The sequence below is a fragment of the Schistocerca gregaria genome, chromosome X (assembly GCF_023897955.1).
Source record: "Schistocerca gregaria isolate iqSchGreg1 chromosome X, iqSchGreg1.2, whole genome shotgun sequence".
Classification (NCBI taxonomy): Eukaryota; Metazoa; Arthropoda; class Insecta; order Orthoptera; family Acrididae; genus Schistocerca; species Schistocerca gregaria.
Window position 1 is genome coordinate 655,116,677 of NC_064931.1, and position 23,836 is coordinate 655,140,512.

Sequence of the window (23,836 nt, forward strand, 5' to 3'; positions counted from 1 at the left end):
GTACCCTCCGCCGCACACCGTCAGGTGGCTTGTGGAGTATGGATGTAGATGTAGATGTGCAAGTCACCCAATGTGGCATTGATTGAAATAAGACTTGCACTTGGTGGCTTAACTTCCCTGGATGGGAGCCTCCCAGCCAACGATGCCATTTGTTCAGCTCATTTATCATGATCTACTGTCTAATGTTCAACAAAAAGAATTAGTTCTTTTTGCAGATGACATAAGTATTGTAATCACTCCCAGTATACATACAGAAATGGAAGAAATGGTGAACAAAGTTCTCAAAAGTATCATTGACTGATTTTCTGCTAATGGTCTCACCTTGAATTTCACAAAGACACATCATACTCAGTTCTGCACCTCTAAAGGTACTGCACTACTGATAAGTGCAACACATGGCGATAAAATAATACATAGGATGGAAACTTCAAAATTCTTAGGTGTCCATGTTGATAAGATTTTAAATTGTAAAAAAAACACATCTTGGAACTTCTAAAAAAACTTAGTTCAGCCACATTTGCACTTGGAATCACAGCAAATTTTGGTGAGAGAGAAATCAGTAATTTGACATATTTTGCTTATTTTCATTCAGTATTATCATATGAAGTAATGTTCTGGGGTAACTCATCTTTAAGAAAGAAGGTCTTCATTGCCCAAAACTGTGCTGTAAGAATAATATGTGGTGCTCACCCGCGATCATCTTTTAAAATCTGTTTAAGGAATTGGGCAACTACTGCTTCACATTATATTTATCCCCTCTTGAATTTTCTTGAAAATTTTCCACTACGGTTCAAAAGGATCAATGAGGTACATAATTACAATACTAGAACAGAAAATGACATTCATTACTCAATATTAAGGTTATCTTTAGCACAGAAATAGGTTCACAACACTGCAACAAAAATTTCTGACTAGTTACACAGTGATATAAAATGTCTAACAGACAGCAAGATAAAATTTCAAAATAAATTGAAAAATTTTCTCCTTGACAACTATTTCTATACTGTAGATGAATTTGTATGTTTGTAATGTGTAAACGGTGGTGGGTAGGAATTGCTAGCTCAAACTGTATACCTAGTTTTCATTTCAGGAAGAAAAAAATATATATGGTGATCTTCACTTAAAACTTCCGGCACCGCTTTACCTCCGAGGATGTCTCCCGCAGTCGGAGACGAAACGTCAGGAGAGAGTTTTATACTTCAACCACAGCCTATCAGCCCGGAAATTTTAAGTGAAGACAATACTGGCTGTGAAAGCTAACATTGTATGATAATATATGGTGATGTTTAGAGTACAAATAGATGTACAAATTAATTTGTAATATGAATGTAAAATGACTCGTTTCACATCATGATGATTTATCCTGCAAAATTATCCATGGAACATGAAAGTAACTAACTAACTAACTAACTAACTTCATAAACTGAAGTTCCATCTATTTGACATCCACTACTATGTTCTATTGAAATTCCATGTCCAAACTGTTGTGTTACAAGTATCCCTGTCTCTCATCATATAATGTAAATTGACAACTAAAATAGGCTTCACTTTCCAAAACCATTCAATATGGTACATATTTTAAACTGCCACTTCACTGTGAGCAGTAAATGACTTTCATCCCATGAGTATCTTATCCTTAAAAATAATCATAGCAACAGTAATACTTTAGATTATCAAATAAAATCTACGGAGTCAATGTTGTTGCCAACAAAGGATTCCAACTTCTGAAAACAGCTCTAAATTTTGCCACAGCATAGGATTATTAAATCTGTTGATGATACACAACCTTTTAGTTACCATTGGCACCTTCACGCCAATAGTATGGTTGCTTACAAATATTACCATTCTTGAAGACAGCAATGACGATTGTTGTTCCAGTTTGGTCATAGTCTGGTGAATGTAAAACGGAGTTTCTACGCCATCTATGGGCTTTTTAATGATCTGGTTTAATATTAAATATATTGTGGTATGGAATTCTGAAAGTACTGGAACTGAAGAGAACTGTGACAAACACCATCATGATATTATATGAATCACTAACTGGCATTATACTTTAGCTGTGAAATAATGTACCATGTGTCACTGGAAAAAACTTGCAATGAGAGTGTCTGGATTTAGGGAAAGTCTTTATGAGTAAAAAGCATAAACATTGTTTTATCTGAGTTTAATTTTATTTCACTCACATGTTTTCTAATATATAATTGTTACATAAACTTTCTTATTAACAGTGACTTAGAACAAACAAAAACTTTTATATCATATTTTACAATAAACATCTAGTTTTCACATGTATGTAGACAGATCAGTGTTACTGAGTACATAAGTACATGATTACATTACATCCATGATAATATCTCTCTTTCTTTATAATTCATGGGACATCAGACACACTGCATGAGTGATTTATAACTAAATATTTGGCACACACATCATCTCATATGGAACTCAAAACACACACTTCCAGCAATAAAGTTACTCTGATTTGTGATATAAATTATTGTCCCACTCTACACCACAAATTTGGCGTTTTTGCTGCCCCTGCAATTTTATTGATACATTTCATTTCCATAAACTGGAACATAATAACTAAATCTATAAGGTTCCTTATATCTGCAAGCATATACTGAAATTGTAAATGATTTTTACAAATTTATTGCTGCTACATTAACAAAAGCAAAATGATCTAATTAGTCCATAACTGCACACTTTCATATATAAACATGTATGACAAGTTAAATACTTGCATTTCAAAACTGTCAGTCCCAAAGGGCAAAAAACTGATTAAAACAAATCTTCAAATGAGTGCAAGTGATTCATTAATCACAAGTATATATTCCAGAAGTGTCATTTAAGGAGAGATAATTTTTGTCATTTTAAATGAATTATAGTTACTTTATAATTAAAAAATTAAAATTAAGCATAAATCAATTCTTTCTGAATCAGAGAATAAATCACCAAAGGAATACGTCTTTGTACTATACTGTTATTTGTCTTTCATCTTTTCCATCTAATTATTTTACACATTATAAACCCTGAAGAAAGCTCCTGTACAAAGATGAGTACGCTAACTATCTTTTGAAAAATGTGTAATGTGGAGAATGAACATATGAATTTTAATAATTATTGAAAAGATTTGTACATTTCAATTCAATGACAAGTTTATGGCATGGGTTTTCTGTAAAACTTTATCTCTAACCCCTGTAGTAAAGGATATCTTCCTGTTCTGCAGGCTTGTAACGAAACTGCAGATATATATTTGGCGTTAATCAGGTAGGGAAAAAATGCTGCTTTCTTGTTTATAAAGCGTTTCACTTTATGAAGTCTTCCTTATTAAAAATCAAATAAAATGGTCTCTCAAAGCATGCTCTGTTCTGACCAAACTCCACAAATTAAATATTTTCAAGTAAATGAGTTCTTTTACCAGTGGATCAGCAAATGTAAATGTGAAAGGACTAAATTAAGAAAAAGTTCATAATTTTATTTCATTTATAGTTTCAAAGAATACTGCAGTCATCGATTTTCAATGAACTTTGAGACATGTCAGTTATACTGATTTGTTTATTTAGGGTACAACACACAAAAATACGTAAGCTTTCAAGAGAATATTATAATTACAAATGATATGTAACATCACATACTTTATTTTTAGTTTAATTATGTGAATCATGACAATTACAATGGCATAACATTCTACATCATTAACTTTGTGTTTAGAGCATTATTACAAGAAAAAGGTCATTCAATTTTTGCAGTGAAAGTAAACTGTTGAGCACTCACATATTTTGGATACTTTGGGGTAATTAAAGTGGTCAAATAACATTTTATTATATTTTACATTGAGTAACTAATATTTGGGTTGTATTAAAGTTTTAAAATTTTTAAATAATTCTGAAGATTGATGGTTAAATTAATTGATTTTTAAACAATATAGATAACAGTTGACTTCATCTATATTGACAATCCCTTAACTCTGAAACTGGTAAGTGTTTACCTTATGGTGAGCAATATGTATCACATAGATAATAAAAACTATGCAACATCCCATTACAGCAGATGGTTCGCAATTCCTTCAGGTGATATTTGGTTCAGGTTATGAGATAATACACAGCTACAAACCACTGTATGTTAAGGCTGAAACAACTTGCTGCAGTAATTACAGGAAATAATGCAGTAGATGCTGAAAAGGAAAAATGGGGAGGGGAATCTTGACATTAAAGTTAGTGTGACAAATAATGCCTCAGACTAGTAGTATGAAGGGGTGAGAAGATGAAAAAAGGGCTAGTTTGTATACAAGTAAAAAAAATATTTTAAAGAAGTATACAGACATGAGGTCTCCAAACTTATCAGCCTGGTAAAATTTAAGTCTCTGTGTGTAGTAAAATTCATGTTCAATTTTCAGGGTGAATGTAGATGAAACTGGCTTTCCTTGTGTTAGCAGGCTCAAACCATAAGGAATACGAAAACTGGTGATAAGTAAATAATGACAAAATATGGACCACAACTCTCTTATTAAACATATTGGGCAGCTGAAGATAGTAACATAGACTGAAGTGTTAACAATTACTGTACAGATTCAGTCTTGATACAGAAAACGGGGGAAAAAACTGCAGATTGTAGATTACAAACATACAGGAAGAATAGGTGTTGACTGATATAATGGACATTAATCAGAGTACTAGTAACATTAAGGGAAAGTGATATGATGGAGTAATGCCTGATAGAGGGCCAGTTTACACAGCTCTAGGGCTTCTTGTATGTGAAAATACACTACAAAGAGGAAAATAGTGTGTTTGTAGTAACTGTGATCAGGAGAGGCAGTAAGAAGCATATGCATAAATTAATATCATAAATAGTATGAAAAATTCAATTTTAAGAAGTTATCAATCTACTGAAGTGTCTGTAGTAAAATTGGCATGGATTTTAAACATGGTAATAGGTTTCAGTAATAAATGACTTAGAATACAGAAGAAACAAGAGGAGCATATGGAATGACAGATGCGTAGTTCCCAGAAGCAGTGCCTGATGAGATCTGATGGAAAGCACATTTTCAGTTTTGAATTTGAGAATTTTCTGAGCGTTTAATATTTTTCCACAAGAATACTATGAGCAACAACTTCATACCATAATGTAAAATAACTGGGATTACTAGATAACATTTTAAAACCAGAAAAAGTCGGAATTTGACAACTGCCAGATTCTTTATTTCATCATTGAAACATACAGGAGTAAAACATTTCCTATCAAAAGTGCACTACAGTTTTCCAATTTAGAGGAATTTTATTTCATGTAATTAGTTTTCTCTAACACACAGCTGATTCATATTCGCAACAACAATTTTTAACAGCTGCACTATGCAAAATGTGCACATTTGAGATGTGTTCTTTAATTTTTACAACTGGATAAAAATAAATAAACCTGTACATACCAAACGTGTATGCAGCCTCTGAGTATTTTCCAAACAAAGTTAAAAGTTTGCCTCATGACCTACTTAATCTGTTATTTCGACTACAGAGGGCTCATACAAATTTCTATGCACTTTGCTTCAGACATTTCTTACATTAATCTAGGCAGTCAGACAGAGAAGCCAGTGACTGCATGCTGAACTCTATTGTCTGGAGGTGTGACTTGGCAGCAATGTGATATGATTGCCCCAATAAATGTGAAGGAAAGTGCCAACACTGCAAAGCCACACACTACACCTCCCACCATGTCAGCAAATGGAGTGCCAGCAGGGAGGTCAAGAACCAGCATCACTCCCAGTGACACAGCATTCAGTGAACTGAATATGCTGAGCACTATGTAACCTGCAATGTGAACAGACAAATTATTAACATAATTTCAAGTCTATGCATTTTTGTTATTTTTTGTTATTTTTTATACTCTAATTTTTATACAGTTTGTAAATGTCTATACATTGGGTGCAAAATTCATATGAATAAAATAATAATTTGTTGTAAACATTTGCCAAAATTAAGTTCTGATTAAAAAATCTTGTTAGAAATCAATGTGAAATTTTCATAAGAAAGAGTTCCATCATGTATTCAACTATATTTTATTTCAAGAGCCACATCTTGGCCTTTTTCAGATGGTGTAACTGTTATGTTTTGTCTGTCAGAAGTATCATTATTTGCTATTTAATACTGACATTAAGTGCAACATCCGGACTGGTTATTCTATAGCATTTGTATGTATTTTATGTTTGTCTTTACTCATTTCCAAAAACAAAACATAACAAAACTTTTAATACTAACATCAGTAAAGTTCTTTAAGTTGAAATAATATACAGGGTTTGAACAAATATCTGGAGAGACCATCAAAAATGCATGATTGAACATAAATGCAGATGCTTGCCAAGCCTGCAGATTGCAGTGTTGTATTTGACCACAAACAACACCTGTCCTCAATACACTGTGTTAGTCATGATTGAAACAGTTGTTCTGCGCAGTTGGGGGTGTATTATGTCAGACGTAACTGAATTCAGATGTGTGCAAAGTGTTGGTGCTTATATGGCAGGCGTTTCTGTACCCAGGGGAAGCCGAAGTGTTTGGTGTTTCAAGAGACATCATATCAAAGATTTATCCCGCATACAGAGAAAGTTGATAAATATCACCTGCAAGATCACAACATGGATGAAAGTGCATTTTGAGTTATTGTGAGTAACGATCACTGAGAGGACAGTGACGAAAAATAAGATGACAGAAGCTGTAAAGATCACTGCAGAACTGGAAGTTGCACTTGCAAACTCTGTCAGTGCCAAAACAACATGACAGGAACTTTATAAGCAGGGAACTGCAGGGCAAATAGGAATTCCAAACTCACTCATCAGTGGTGCAAATTCCCATAACAGGAAAACATGGTGCCAAGGCCATAAAATCTGGACAATGGGGCAATCTATGAATGTTACCTGGTTGGATAAGTCTTGTTTCACACTGTTTCCAACTCCTGGTCAAGTTTATGTCCCAAGAGTGAAGCATGGTGGTGGTTTGGTAATGGCTTGGGCAGCCATATAGTGGTATTCCATAGGCCCTGAGGTTACACTGTAAGGTCACATTACTGCCCAGGATTATGTGACCATTTTGGAAGACAAGGTTCATCCCACAGCACAACGTTTTCTTCCCTAATGGTGACGCTGGTTCTGAGAGGACATGGCACCTGTTCACATAGTTTGCATGATCTAGGACAGACTTTGTTAGCATGAGGATCTATTGTCACATCTCTCATTTATCACTATCCACCCCTATCATCTTTACCTGATCTTGCCACTATCTTGCGGGAAGAATGGTATAAGATCCACTTGAAAACCATACAGAACTGCATTTATACATTCTGATGCAACTAGAAACAGTTTTGAATAAGGATGGTTTCCCTACATTGAATTTGGCTATTAGGCATGATAACAGATTTTTTTGTTTTTCCATATTTTTAATCTTCACTTATATCTCACACAGTTTGATAAACTTCAGAAAGTAATAACTGTGATAAACGGTGTTCCATTTCTGTCATGAATGCATGGTCCTTTATCCTTCAAGTAAATTATATACTAATAGCTTGCCCTTTCACATGAGGATATTCTGCGTAATGGTGTTTCTGACTTATGTGGTGCTAAATGATGTGTGGTGATGTGCTGTTTATGAACTGAGGTTCAATTTCAGTTTGCTGTACTTTATATTTTACTGACTGGTTGTTTTTATGAAGGCATGTTATATCTGTATAAATTGCAGAGTTATTTGTCCTTGAGATTTCTTTTTCATTCTAATGCTGAATGCTGATAATTTTTGGTGTGTCTCCACAACAGGCAACATGACAACTAAAATTTCAATTTTAATCAGGATATCAGTTACACTAGTTAATGTTTCTACAGTAGAAAGCTTTGGAAGTAGCCTGCATGGTATCATCTGGAGTGAAATATATGAGACAGATGATGTAAATTCTGGATTCAGTTTCTTTGCAAATGAAATTCTGTCCTTCTCCGATGCCTTTTCTTAATGTAAACTGTGAAACATGGCTCAATGATAGATCAAAGGAATACTAGGTAACAAAATAATTTAAGTATCATGGTCCAATAATCACACTGCACAGCCCCCAAGAAAGAGATTCATTTCTGTTCTCATATGAGTGAAACTTGCAATGCTGGGCATCTGGTCTGGGGCTTCAATAATGTGATTGTTGTGAGACTGACACTCCTGATGCACTTGAGCTGTAGAATTTCACACTGGATTTTATCATGGAGCTCAGGCAAACCAGTTGGTATTAATGCAAATAAAACGAATTACATGCAGTTTGGGAAAATATGTCAAATGTAAATCTTGATCTGTTGTTGGGTGACAAAGCCACAGGCAGAGTGGTATCAACAAAATTGCTGGGGATTCATGTAGATGAAAATCTTAATTTTAATAAACATGTAATGAAACTTGTGCAGAAACTTAACTCAGCTTGTTTTGCTCTTAGAATTATTGCAAATGTTTGTACTGCAGAGGGTGCCAGGATGGTATATTTTTGCTACTTTCACTCTCTTGCAACATACAGAATAATATTTTGGGGTTCCACCAATAGTAATCTAAAACAAATCTTTCTGTTACAGAATAGGGCTATCCAAATGATAACACTCAGTCATCCACAGACACAACGAAGACCCCTATTCCACAAGCGTAAAGTTCTAACAATACCTTCCTTACATATACAGGGTGGTCCATTGATAGTGACTGGGCCAAATTTCTCACGAAATAAGCGTCAAACGAAAAAATTACAAACAACGAAACTTGTCTAGCTTGAAGAGGGAAACCAGATGGCGCTATGGTTGGCCCGCTAGATGGCACTACCATAGGTCAAATGGATATGGAGATGAAAGATGGATCCACACGTTGTTGGGTAAACGATAAAAGACTACTGATCATAAAATGCATTTATTGTTGAAATGTAATGCTTCAAAGAAGTAACCTATTGCTAAAATCTGCTATGTAACACAAATCGAATTAAGTTTTACATTTTTAGCATATGTGGCGCAGTTCATCGATCGTTTCCTTCAGTCAGAGGCTGTACTATAAATCTTTGGACTAATGATAGGTATAATTCTCATTGTTTCCTAATTTGTAAATGTTGGGTACTACATCTCCATAACCACCAAAATGTTCAGCCATTTCTGTTCTTTGAATTACTGCTAGACAGCTTCTGTCCCACTATGAGGCGTTACATATACCAGTCTCCAAGAGAAACGATAAGCATAGTCTGTACATGGCGGTCATTATTTCCGCACAAGCTATCGTACCATATATGAAGAAACTGAGCACTTACTGCTTCTAAAAGGCCTGTGATTCAAAGACAGCATTGTATCCATAATGTCTCGATCGTGTCCCCACATGTTTGTGAGCAAAGGGTAGTTTTTTAAAATCAAGTTTGTAACGTAATCTCATAAACTTGCCATCTCCAAGCAGTGTTACAGGTCAGACACAAATCACAGTGTCAGCAACTTCGAATATTTTGGCACCGGCGTCAAGACACAGAAAATGTCCCATCATAGGCAAATACATTGTCGACTAAGAGTAACCACAACTGAATTGATATCCGTCTTTAACCGGAATTGGCTTTCGGACAAACTGTAGCGGTGACACACAACAGTTGGTCTGTCTGTCAATCGTCCAGCTAAATATCAGGCTCGCCCCTAGAGCTCAGACGCGTGCGTTTTTTAATCTAGCCGGCAGCACTGTGAATAGCGGACTTCTCACGTGAATTTCAGTGTGATTCTTGTCGCACATTCGTCTGTAAAGAAAGTAGTGGCCAGTACAATAATAGCGACTCTGTGGAAAGAAACTAATTTGCCGGCGCTGGGAATCTGGAGTGAACAGGTATCACGCTAGAAGGGCCTGCGGAACTTGATAACTTCTTTAATAGTATGAGGAATACTGTTACATCTCAGTGATGCAGAACAGGCTACTGCAACTGCATGTATCACTTTAGACTGGGGTGACAAACGTCATGGGATGCCTCTTAATATCGTGTCGGGCCTCCTTTTGCCCGGCGTAGTGCAGCAGCTCGACTTGGCATGGACTCAAACACGTCGTTGGAGGCCCCTGCAAAAATATTGAGCCGTGATGCCTCTATAGCCGTCCATAACTGCGAAAGTGTTGCCGGTGCAGCATTTTGTGCACGAACTGACCTCTAGATCATGTCACATAAATATTCTATGGGATTCATGTCGGGAAATCACCAATCAGGGTGGCCAACATATTCGCTCGAAATGTCCAAAATGTTCTCCAAACCAATCGCGAACAATTGTGGCCCTGTGACATGGCCTATTGTCGTCCATAAAAAATCCGTCGTTGTTTGGGACAAAGTCCATGAATTGTTGCAAATGATCTTCAAGTGAAAGGCCAGTTCATTTGGACCAGAGGACCCAGTCCATTCCACGTGAACACAGCCCATCCCATTATGGAGCCACCACCAGATAGCACAGTGCCTTCGTGACAACTTCGGTCCATGACACTGTGGGGTCTGCGCCACACACGAACCCTACCACCAGCTCTTAACCAACTGAAACTGGGACACATCTGACCATTCGTCTAGGGTCCAACTGATATGGTCGCGAGCCCAGCAGAAGCGCTGCTAGCGGTGTCGTGCTGTTAGCAAAGACACTCGCGTCGGTCGTCAGCTGCCATAGCCCCTTCATGCCAAACTTCGCCGCACTGTCTTAACCGATATGTTCACCGTACGTCCACACTGATTTCTGCCGTTATTTCACGCAGTGTTGCTCGTCTGTTAACATTGACAACTCTACGCTAACGCCGCTGCTCTCAGTCGTTAAGTGAAAGCCGTCGGCACTGCGTTGTACAGCTTGAGACATAATGCCTGAAATCTGGTATTTTCGGCACGTTCTTGAAATTTTGGATCTTGGGAAACTGAATCCCATAACTACTTTCGAAATGGAGTGTCTAGTACTATAGGTTCAACTACCATTCAAAGTCCTAAAGAGCATGCCTGATCTACAGATACATTGCGAAGATAATACCAGCCTGTCAACCGACAGCAAAGTCTGCTCCAGACCCCTGCACATGTACAGCTCTTTCTCATGAAGGTGATCAACTGCCAATAGAAGTACTGAATCGCCTGATGCACAACAAGTTTCATTTCAGGTCAATGCCAATCACGTCTTCTAATTGTTCTGTTCTATCGGAAGAAATTTTATATCTTTGACGTTTTATGTTTAGCCTGTCTGTGTTTTCGGAAATTTTCTAATTATATTTTTTGGACACTCTTGCATGACTAATATCTCGGGATGAAGTTTTGCCTCTTTCTGTAACCGTTACGACATCCTCTTCTGCAAATATGCTGCAATTTCATTGTAATGTTAATATTTAGTTATTTAATCTGACATCTGACTGTCAGTAATTCAGTGTCCGCCAATGTAGTGAAGGTTTTAGTTTCCCCATGTGCCGTCATCCTCGGTGGGATTTCAATATGGTAGCTCCACTCCACAAGGGCAGCCGTTTGTTTAATAGGGACACCTCTATTTTGAGCTCAAGTGATCCACCATTTTAGAACATGACATACCCTTCCATACTCCCAATAAAGTTGAATTTTAGCTGCTTACATATAATCGGCAAATCACAAAACCCTGCACTATATAGCTACGCAAAATTTCAATAGCCGAGGGGCAGAGATTTACACGTTTTTGCAGTACTAATAATTCAGTGACAACTATATGTATTAACAGAAACAAGTCATTAAAATGCCTATTATCTATATTACGTGCACCTTCGTACTATTATGTTTGTTTCGCCTGTAACCCTTTCCTTAAGCGAGGTTGCAACGCTGAGGCACCGGATTATTTTGGTGATTGCACAGCATTGTTATGGAGCAGAATGAGCTGCAACACGATACATCAGCACTTGAAAATCTGCACAGATAAGCAACATTTCTATGTGTATGTAAGCCAAGTGGCGTTCATTTGCAATAAATATCGAATGGCAACACTACGATGGGACAGATATTCGAATGAACAAACCAATAACTCTATGAATAGAGACTGAAAAAAATGTGCCACGAGCGCTCTCGGTAAGTTTATTACAAAATAAGACACCGCGTAAAGGCCTTTGTAAAAGCTTTTGACAGAACTGGTTAGCTAATGATTGCGCTGCCGTACGCCGCTGGTGCAAAAAGGGAGTAATGCTCAAGCGCTCGATATCCTTCTCAAGCAGACTTCAAGAAAGAGGCCAAACTCATCGAAAGACACAAAAGGGTCATTTAGTCCATACGCGATATTATTGGGCAGCGGTTAAAAAAGAGCTATGAACGGAACATACCTCTCGCGAAAGCATTTGGAACAAGTATTCCAGAGACCTAAGCAGGTCTACAGCGCCCCTCTTACACTTCGGAAAAATGATAACTGCAAGATAGAGGTAAGCACGGAGAGGGAGAGAGTGTAGGGTTCCATTATCAAGGTCATTTCAAACGAAGCACAAGCTGTTTTAGAAAAGAATGGTAACAGTAATCAGCTGTAGATTTCTTTCCGAATCATCAACGTATTTGTGTGAAATAATTCAGGGGAACCAAGGGTAATCTCTATTAGGGCGAGTGAATGGTAATTTCTAGGCTGCTCCTTCCGAATACGAGTCTGATACTTTACCACTGTGTCGTATCATTAGGACAGTACGCACAGCAGCATTTGGATAGTAATTTCTCTGTAGACTCAGATGTGAACAGAACACGAAAGGAAGAGACTAATAACAGTAACGAATACAATTGGCCATCCACTATAGAGTGCCTTGTGCAGTATACACATTGTTGAGTCGTATTATGATGATTGCCTGCTACTATCCACAGCTTGCAGCGCACAAAGCAGCTGGAAAAACTGTAAGCGACTCATCGAGACCTCTAGAATACATTCCATCTCTAATGGTGAGCGCATGATGTGAGCGTTCGCACGACAAACTGCGCGATCTCACAGATGTTCAGTTGTGTTAACAGCCATGGAATACGGGAGCATCAGAAGCTCGTAGAGACACTAATATTCCCCATACTTGCACATAATGATGCCGTTCTCCAAGGACTTCCGTATGATAGCTCACGCAGGCTGAAACTGACAATGAATTTGTCCTCAACTCTTGCTCTACTATCTGAACAGCACAGCATAAATACTCGTTCTCAACAAAATAAAATTCTCTCTGTATCGCCACATAATACTGTCATATTCTCTAAATCATTTTGTGTATCAAGAAACCAACTTTGGAACAACCTTCCTCATAATATCAGAGAAATTAAGTTGCTTCCAAGCTTCAAAAGGCAGGTAATGATCCAACTTCTATGACAATAGCTATCTCTCCCACATTTTATACAGTTCATTCTCGTCAGTCCCCCTCCAACACAAAACTTCCCTATCCCTTGTCGGCAGAGTTCCCTGCTATTACTTCAGTCTTCTCTTCATTTATCTGTTCCATTTCTGATAATATTAAGCATGACTTCAAATGTTCTAAGCTGATCTCTATTAGTCACAGAAGGCCTTAAGGTCCTAATCTGGTCTTGCTAAATAAGCAATATATAAATAAATAAATATTGAAGCTATGGTCGCATCTTTCAGTAGACACTTCTAAGCGTGCGGAAGGGGAGTCGTAAATGCCGTTCTTTTAAATATCTACGCAGAGTTTCGCAAAAGGACTCTCCCCTGCCCTCCACGGATTCCCATTTTATTTCTCGAAGCTTTTCCGTTGTACTCGCGTACTTAGTGAACCTATCGGTGACATGTTTAGCAGCACGCCTCCGAATTAGTCGATGTGTTCTTTAAGTCTGACCTGCTGGGATCCCTAACACTCGAAGAGTACTCAAGAATATGTCCCACAACAAGTGTTTTGTACCCGGACTGCTTTACAAATAAGTTAAACATTTATGAAATTGTTCCAATAAATCAAAGTCGACAAATCGTCTTCCATACTAACGTCCTCATTCCATTTCATGTGGCTTTAACTGAAGTCCTGGTGTCCAGCAGTCAACCACTAACATTGTAGTCAGACATTACAGGTTTGTTTTTTTACTCGTTTGTATTAACTTACATTTTTACCTATTAACACAAAATAGAATTTCTATCCAAGTTGTCATTTATCCTCTTATAATCACTCAACGAGGGCACTTTCCCTTACACTACAGCGTCGTCAGAAAACAGTCGCAGATTGCTGCTCACTTTATCAGACAGACCGCTTATCTTCAGGGTGCCCATAATTAAAGTTTCAGTTTAAAAACGCTGTATAAGGAAAACCACTGCTCAGAAGACGCCAAATTTGAACAGAATATTATTCAAGCAGGCGAAACGTCATGGAACGAGATAAAAAGGAAAGAACCTTAAGCGAAAATTTTTAACAATAGATGGCGCTGTAGGCGTCTTAACGTAAATGAGATCGGCTACAATTGACAAACGAATCGCAATACTACGGTTATGGTTTGAGTTGCACATTACACCATCCATACTGTTCATTGTGCATGACTACGCAAGTCTGTGGAAGATTTGGCCAGCACAATGGTCCATCGGTGGGGAGCAAAAATGCAGTGCACAGGGAATTGCCCGAACGTTGGACATCCCGCAAACATGGTACATAAAATCATACGACACGTCCTGCATTGCTATCCGTACAAAATCATCCATGTTCAGGAGTTGCTTTTTGCCGACCTTCCAATGGGACGAACGTTCACTCTGGAATTTCTTACTCGCATGGAAGTGGACAATTAATGGCCATGGAACATTCTGTCGAGAGACGAAACGCATTTCCATCTCCAAGAACATATCAATACGCAGAACTGCAGAATATGAGCAACGAAACATCCGCACGCATATCGACCAGTAATACTTCATTCAGCACTATTTGGTGCGGGTTGGCGGCTTTGTTTATCGTATTGTCGTATTTCATCGAGGAGATGAGTCCTGCTCGTCCTGTTACGCGAACCGCCACCGGTAAGCGCTATTAGAGTCTTTTCCACCTCCTCAACAGCGTGGATGTGTGAGAAGTATCAGTTTTATGGAAGACGGCGCTCCTCTGCATATCGCACAGAGAGTGAAGCGGCTGGTACAGAGGCACTTCGGAAACGCTAGATTTCTCGGCCGTCACTTCCCTACAGCCTGGCCATCCAAATCACCTTATCTTAATCCGTACAACTTCTAACTGTGGCGTTACATGGAAGATGTTCTGTTCAGTGGTCCAATTACGAACGTAGTTGCAATGAAAGCAGGCATTGCGTAACGCATTCTGAACGTGACCCCCCAAGGCATTCCTATCTGTTGTAAAACATGCTGTTTCTCTATATCAGCTTATGGCAGAAAACGGTGGACAGCATATTGAACAAGTCTCACGAGAATTAGAAACCGATGTCATTTTGTTTTTTATGCGGTTTTTGGCCTCAGTACAAATAAAACCCGATTGTTCCCCTCTGATGTGAACATTGCCGCGGTGAACGGGCTAACCTAACTGTGGCACAACTGTTGACTGCCAATTTTTGCACTTATGCATACTGAACAGTACAGATAGTGTAATGTGCTGGTCAAGCCATAGCCGTCGTAGTGCGATTCAACTGTCATTTGTACCCGACCCCATTTACGTCAAGGCGTTTACAGTGCCATCTACTGGTACAATTCTCGCTAAATTATTTTTTGTTCCATGACGTTTCCCCTTGCAGTAAGATGCTATTTAAATTTGACGTTATTCTCAGCAGTGGTTCTCTTAGTATAGCACGTTGAAACTGGTAGTTTAATAATACACTACTGGCCATTAAAATTGCTACACCACGAAGATGACGTACTACAGACGAGCAGTCGACCGGCGTTGCCTGGTGAAACGTTCTTGTGATGGATCGTGTGAGGAGCAGAAATGCGTACCATCACGTTTCCGACTTTGATGAAGGTCGGATTGTAGCCTATCGCGATTGCGGTTTATCGTATCGCGACATTGCTGCTCGCGTTGGTCGAGATCCAATGACTGTTGGCAGAATATGGAATCGGTGGGTTCAGGAGGGTAATACGGAACGCCGTGTTGGATCCCAATGGCCTCGTATCTCTAGCAGTCGAGATGACAGGCATCTTATCCACACGGCTGTAACGGATCGTGCGGCCACGTCTCGATGCCTGGGTCAACAGTGGGGGCGTTTGCACGACAACAAACATCTACACGAACAGTAAGACGACGTTTGCCGCAGCATGGACTATCAGCTCTGAGACCATGGCTGCGGTTACCCGTGACGCTGCATCACAGACAGGAGCGCCTGCGATGGTGTACTCAACGACGAACTTGGGTGCACGAATCGGATGAATCCAGATTCTGTTTACAGCACCTTGATGGTCGCATCCGTGTTTCACGACATTGCGGTGAACGCACATTGGAAGCGCGTATTCGTCATCGCCATACTGTCGTATCATCCGGCGTGATGGTATGGGGTGCCATTGGTTACACGTCTCGGTCACCTCTTGTTCGCATTGACGGCACTTTGAACAGTGGACGTTACATTTCAGATGTGTTACCACTCGTGGCTCTACCCTTCATTCGATCCCTGCGAAACTCTACAATTCAGCAGGATAATGCACGACCGCATGTTGCAGGTCCTGTACGGGCCTTTCTGGATACAGAAAATGTTCGACTGCTGCCCAGGCCAGCACCTTCTCCAGATCTCTCACCAATTGAAAACGTCTGGTCAATAGTGGCCGAGCAACTGGTTCGTCACAATACGCCAGTCACTACTCTTGATGAACTGTGGTATCGTGTTGAAGCTGCATGGGCAGCTGTACCTGTACACGCCATCAAGCTCTATTTGACTCAATTCCCAGGCGTATCAAGGCCGTTATTACGGCCAGAGGTGGTTGTTCTGGGTACTGGTTTCTCAGGATCTATGCACCCAAATTGCGTGAAAATGTAATCACATGTCAGTTCTAGTATAATATATTCGTCCAATGAATACCCGTTTATCATCTGCATTTCTTCTTGGTGTAGCAATTTTAATGGCCAGTAGCGTAACTGTGCCAGAACTTTTGACTGCCAACTTGTGCAATCATACACACTGAACAGTACAGATAGTGTAATGTGCCGCTCAAACCACAGCCATCGTAGTGCGATTCAACTGTCATTTGTAGCCGACCCCATTTACGTTAAGACGCTTACAGCGCCATCTACTGGTACAATTCTCTTTAAATTATTTTTTGCTTCGTGACGTTTCCTCTTGCACCAGTAAGATGTTATTCAAATTTGACGTTATTCTCAGCAGTGGTTCTCTTAGTATAGCACTTTGAAACTGGTAGTTTAATAATAGACACCCTGTGTGTCGAGAACAAGAGCAATCCTATCAGAGTTCCTTGCGGGACTGCTGACAATTCCTAGTTCACTAGTCAAGTTCGGCAATCCACTGGTTAATCTTCGAGCCATATGCAGAGCCTCACAGTCTCGTGAACACTAACAACTGGGCAACGCTGCGTTTCGTGACGGTTTCATCATATGTCAGTTCCACAAAACGGCAGTCTTGGTTTCTTCACTGAGCCGTGGTGCGTCTTTTCGGGCACACCAGCTCTTTGGCACCTGACTATCGATTACCCGGCTGTAATACGATCGTTGTCGCTGTTGTGATTTGGTGGCTGTTTTGGCGGTCGGAGGGTTGGGGCTGAAAATTTTTATTTCACAAACTATGAGAGTGTAAAGGTCTAATACTATATTTTCAGCATTGGAATTGTGTACAGTTCTTGGTTTAAATGTAATTATATCATTGATATTGCTGAAAAATTTCACTCAGTTTTATTGAAAGGATTTATGGGTTCTTCATTTACCTTGTTTATTGATCTCTTAACTTATATTAATTGATGTTTGCTTGGTGTTTGCTGTGTTTTCTGCGGTCTGTTTGTGTTCCAGTTTTCTGCGAGTTGAGGTGTGTGAGAGCGGCGCCACGTTCTGCTTCGGTGCACAGAAGCTGTGACGTGTTGTCTAATGGGAAGTGACTCCCGGTTGGGCCCTGGCGTTTAGGTGTTGTTTTGGACGGCTGGTCTGCTGCTTCCGGCATTTTAAGTTAAGTCACCTTTTGCTCATGGCAGCCTGGCGTCACTGCCCGTTTAGTAGTTATTGAACCTATTTTATGTATGTGTAGAAAAAAAGGGAGTTTTTAATTTGCTTGGGAATCAATTGTATTGGTTCAAATGGCTCTGAGCACTGTGGGACTTAACTTCTAAGAAGGGAACGTCCCCATCGCACGCCCCTCAGATTTAGTTATAAGTTGGCACAGTGGATAGGCCTTGAAAATCTGAACACAGATCAATCGAGAAAACAGGAAGAAATTGTGTGGAACTATGAAAAAATAAGCAAAATATACAAACCGAGTAATCCATGCGAAGATAAGCGACATTAAGGATACTTCAAGCGCAGGAGCGCCGTGGTCCCGTGGTTAGCGTGAGCAGCTGCGGAACGAGAGGTCCTTGGTTCAAGTATTCCTCGAGTGAGAAGTTTACTTTATTTATTTTCGCAAAGTTATGATCTGCCTGTTTGTTCATTGACGTCTCTGCTCACTGTAATAAGTTTAGTGTCTGTGTTTTGCGACCGCACCGCAAAACCGTGAGATTAGTAGACAAAAGGACGTGCCTCTCCAATGGTAACCGAAAACATTTGATCGCAAGGTCATAGGTCAACCGATTCCTCCACAAGATACACGTCTAATATATTCTATATGACACTGGTGACGACATGACAGGAATATGTTGTCGATCCACCTAACTTGTACATTTGGCGAATGAGTAAAAGATTCTTATACCTTGCCCGATTTAGGTTTTCTTGTGGATGTGATAATCACTCCCAAAAAAGTGATGAAAACACAAGAGTTTGTCACATAAACTGCAACAAATGAATGCAACAGCTTCACAGTCGCACAGTTTTTCCTGTGCTCTGTCAAGACATATGTTTTGTTTCGATGTTTGTTTAGGTGTAGCATGCCCATACTACGGCGCAGTTACCTCGCATCGGACGGAAGGACAGACAGATAATAATTGTCTGAAAATTTAAACTTTTCACTCGAGGGAAGACTTGAACCAAGGACCTCTCGTTCCCCAGCTGCTCACGCTAAGCACGGGACCACGGCGCTCCTGCGCTCAGAGTATCCTTAATGTTGTCTGTCTTGGTATGGATTACTCAGTTTGTATATTTTGCTTGTTTTTTTTCATAGTTGCACATAACTTCTTCCTGTTTTCTCTATTGATCTGTGTTCAGTTTTTCAAGGCCTATCCACTGTGCCAACTTATAACTAAATCTGAGGGGTGTGCGATGGGGAGGTTCCCTTGTAAGGTCATCAGTCCCCTAGAACTTAGAACTACGTAAATCTAACTAACCTAAGACCATCACACACATCCATGCCCGAGGCAGGATTCGAACCTGCGATCGTAGCGGTCGTGCGGTTCCAGGAATCAATTTTATTAATTAACTCGTTGTGCTCCTTGTGTTATTTGGGTACGTGACGAACTAGTGTGTGTTGTAAATCACTTCCATATAGTAGATTATTGCCTTTAAAAAAAAAAAAAGAAAGGGAAACTACCTGTACCGTCTTTAAAATCACCTTCAGACTATAATTTGTCTCTTAAGTAGGGTTGCCATACGCCACGGATTTCACGGACAGTCCGCGATTTTAGGGTAAATGAAAACGTCCGGGCTGAAAAGGCAAATGTCCGCGATATTTACTGGATTTGAAATCAACTTCCGGTAATTTCAAAAATTGCTGTCAAAGAAGCATCAATATGTTATCTCTTTGCCTTCACATTATATAAAATCCAAACAGAACAGAACAGCTTTCGAGATATGGAAACAATGGACAGTCAGGCTTAGGCGTACGGTACATCCTCTTCGATTTGCGAGATTGCGAGTTGTCGCTACAGTGGGCGGTCAGTCATCTCTGGCAATGAAGAGTATTATCCTCTTTGATTAGCGTGTTGAATGTTCGCATGGTTTGTTGTGCTTGCGATTTCGTTGTGTTATATTGTATTAAATAACTATTATTTATCTACATGTTTAAAGCACTTAAGCCTTACTTTCTTTCACTTGATACATGTACTTCCCTTCTCAAGAAATTCTTTTCTGATTCTGTTGGTGAAATGTATCTGCTCTTCTTGTATGCCCAAATGAATCCTTTCCAGAGGGCAGTTAGCAGTATTGAGAGGGAAGACATATCAGTGAATGAGGTAAGACTGGAGTTAGAAAATATACTGCAAATTTTAGGAGAGAGAAAACAGTGTGTTTTCGTTACGTCTAAAGTTAAAGAATTAATGTCTAACTTCACACAATATCAGCAGTCTACATTTCTAGGGAAGTCTCTCTTTTCTATCAAACTGTTATTGATTACTTGATAAAATGGAGTAAGCCCTTGTCTGATATTAAACATTTTGACTGTATTTTGCTAAAGACTGTACCTTCTTCATGGGAAAATGTTGAAAAGACATTCAAGTGGATGCATGAAATACAAGCTGTAAATTGAATGAGTTCCTTCTCTTTGACCAAGTACTGAAATTAAAGTGTGTTTTGGGGGAGGTCAAAGATGAAAGTTTTGAGAAAATGATGTCATATAAGAAATTGGTGTTCCTCATTCAGAATTGTATTTCTAGTGAGCATTATTCACAGTTGCTGAAAATTGTGGAATTTTATTTCTCCACTCCCAGTCATAACGCCAATGTAGAGAGAGTCTTTTCCCTCATGAATTCTCAGTGGGCAGAAGAAAGGAATAGGTTAACAGTAAAATCAGTTAATGCAATGATGCAGATACAGTACAATATGAAAAATGTAAGTTGCAGTGAATTTCATAAACTGATTGAGAACCAGATGAAGTTCCTTTCATCTATTCAAAGTTCTGAGAAATACGATTGGTATAAGAAAAGCTCAAATGATGACAATAGAACTTCGTGTACTGAATAATATAACGCATATTATTATTTTTTGTAATAAATTCTTTCTTAATGAAGCAGTCCTTCCTAAACTCTGGATCATTAATTAAATACACATTTACATTAGCTTATGGGCATGAGGACTCCTTATTCCTCTTATTTCCTTCGATCGATGACCGTAAGTTTTGTCCTGGTTTTAGATTCCGAGATTACGGCAACCATACTCTTAAGTCTTCAAATCTCCGTGGCTCATCTTTTAAGTAAGTTGTTGTAACTGTATACTTTGATATTGTGTTAAGAAGGGCCACGTGTTGATTGCCTCTAATCTGTGCTATAAATTGTTAATAACTGATTTGATAATCGTTGTGCTAGTGACGTAGTGGGGGCCTTGTCCTTCCATGCTAAGTGTACCCGTCATCGCGACTTCCTAAGTCACATTCACGTCTCACGGAACTACGAACGCCATCAACGCAGTGCACGGGGCAGTGTTTAGAGCGCCTCGTTCAGACGGTGCAGGGAACAGCATGGTGGCGTACCTGTGACGAAGGTGCGGTGCGCCGAGGCGAGCCCGTGCCAGCAGCAGCCACGCGCGCCTACCAGAAGAGCGGCCGCCGCCTGCGCCAGCGAGCAGTCCAGGAAGTAGCGCCGAGTGCCCTGCAACACGCAGCCTGACGCTATAGTACAGCGTCTAGGGGCAAATCTAGCACAGGTAAAATAATTATGTTACTAAACTTCCTGGCAGCTTACAACTATGTGGTGGACCCAGTCTCGAACCTGAGTGTGGGTTCGAATTTCACTCCGGCACACGGTATTAATCTGCCAGCAAGTTTTGTAAAAGCTCAGCCTCTCTTGCAAAATTAAAAATTAATTTTGGAGTAATTACGTTTATTATGCAAATAAGGGTGTAGAAGCATATCTCACTATACATACTGCCTACAGGAAAATTAAAGAGATCTTTGGATAAAAAGAAAACCACTGTATGAATATCAAGAGCTCAGATGGAAAACCGGTTCAAAAAAACAAAGAAGGGAAATCAGAAGGTTTGAAGGAGTATATAGGGCATCGATACAAGGGCGATCTACATCTACAGCCATACTCCGCAAGCGGAGGGTACCTTGAGTATCTCTATCGGTTCACACTTCTATTCCAGTCTCGTATTGTTCGTGGTAAGAAGGATTGTCGATATGCCTCTGTGTGGGCTCTAATCTCTCTGATTTTATCCTCATGGTCTCTTCGCGAGATATACGTAGGAGGGAGCAATATACTGCTTGAGTCCTCGGTGAAGGTATGTTCTCGAAACTTCAACAAAAGCCCGTACCGAGCTACTGAGCGTCTCTCCTGCAGAGTCTTCCACTGCAGTTTATCATCTCCGTAACGCTTTCGCGATTACTAAATGATCCTGTAACGAAGCGCACTGCTCTCCGTTGGATCTTCTCTATCTCTTCTATCAACACTATCTGGTACGGATCCCACACTGCTGAGCAGTATTCAAGCAGTGGGCGAACAAGCGTACTGTAACCTACTTCCTTTGTTTTCGGATTGCGTTTCCTTATGATTCTTCCAATGAATCTTAGTCTGGCATCTGATTTACCGACGATTAATTTTATATGGTCACTCCATTTTAAATCACTCCTAACCCGTACTCCCAGACAATTTATGGAATTAACTGCTTCCAGTTGCTGACCTGCTATATTGTTGCTAAATGATACGGGATCTTTCTTTCTATGTATTCGCAGTACATTACACTTGTCTACATTGAGATTCAATTGCCATTCCCTGCACCACGCGTCAATTCGCTGCAGATCCTCCTGCATTTCAGTACAATTCTCCATTGTTACAACCTCTCGACATACCACAGCATCAGCGATGTACTTGAGCCCAATATCATAGAAATGGAAGAGGACGTAGATGAAAATGAAATGGAAGATACGATACTGCGTGAAGACTTTAACAGAGCACTGAAAGACCTAAGTCGACACAAGACACCAGGAGTAGACAACATTCCGTTAGAATTACTGATAGCCTTGAAAGAGCCATCTATGACAGAACTCTTCCACCTGGTGAGCAAGATGTATCAGACAGGCGAAATACACTCTCTAAGTCTGAACTTCAAGAAGAATATAATAATTCCAGTTCCAAAAAAGCAGGTGTTAACAGGTGTGAAAATTACCGAACTATCAGTTTAATTAGTCACGGTTGCAAAATACTAACAGTAATTTTTTACAGACGAATTGAAATACTGGTACAAGCCGACCTCGGAAAGTTCAGTTTGGATTCCGTAGAAACGTACGGACACGCGAGGCAATACCAGCCCTACGACTAATTCTAGAAGATAGGTTAGGGAAAGGCAAACCTCCTAGCGTTTGTAGACTTAGAGAAAGCTTTTCACAGTGTTGACTGGAATACTTTCTTTCAAATTCTGAAGATGGCAGGGGTTGTTCAGAAACCAAATGACTGTTATAAGAGCCGAGGGTCACGAAAGGTAAGTTGCGGTTGAGAGGGTAGTTGGGCAGGTCTGTAGCCTATCCCCGATGTCAGATTGAGCAAGCAATAAAGGAAACTAAAGAAAAATTTGGAGTAGGAATTAAAACCCATGGAGAAGAAACAAAAACTTTGAGGTTCACCGATGACATTGTAATTCTGTCAGAGACAGCAAAGGACCTCGAAGAGCAGCTGAACAGAATGGACACTGTCTTGAAAGGATGATGTAAGATGAACATCAACAAAAGCAAATGAGGATAAAGGAATGTAGTCGACTTAAATCAGGTGATGCTGAGGGAATAAGATTAGGATATGAGACACTTAAAAAAGTAGATGAGGTTTGCTATTTGGGAGACCAAAATAACTGATGTTGGTCGAACTAGAGAGGATATAAAATGTAGTCTGGCCATGGCAAGGAAAGCGTTTCTGAAAAATAGAAATTTATTAACATTGAGTTTAGATTTAAGTGTCAGGAAGTCTTTCCTGAAAGTATTT

General features: G+C 39.6%; 1 protein-coding gene across 1 annotated transcript in view; it reads right to left on the bottom strand.

The window, feature by feature from the left end:
- Positions 1-2,158: 2,158 nt before the first annotated feature.
- Positions 2,159-23,836, bottom strand: part of LOC126298257 (uncharacterized) — a 151,808-nt gene continuing 130,130 nt past the window's right edge. The window contains exons 2-3 of the mRNA XM_049989559.1: positions 21,397-21,514; positions 2,159-5,804 (exon numbers count right to left, since the gene is read on the bottom strand). Coding sequence (XP_049845516.1) covers positions 5,572-5,804; positions 21,397-21,514 — 351 coding nt within the window. The 3' untranslated portion in view covers positions 2,159-5,571. The remainder of the gene's footprint in view (positions 5,805-21,396; positions 21,515-23,836) is intronic.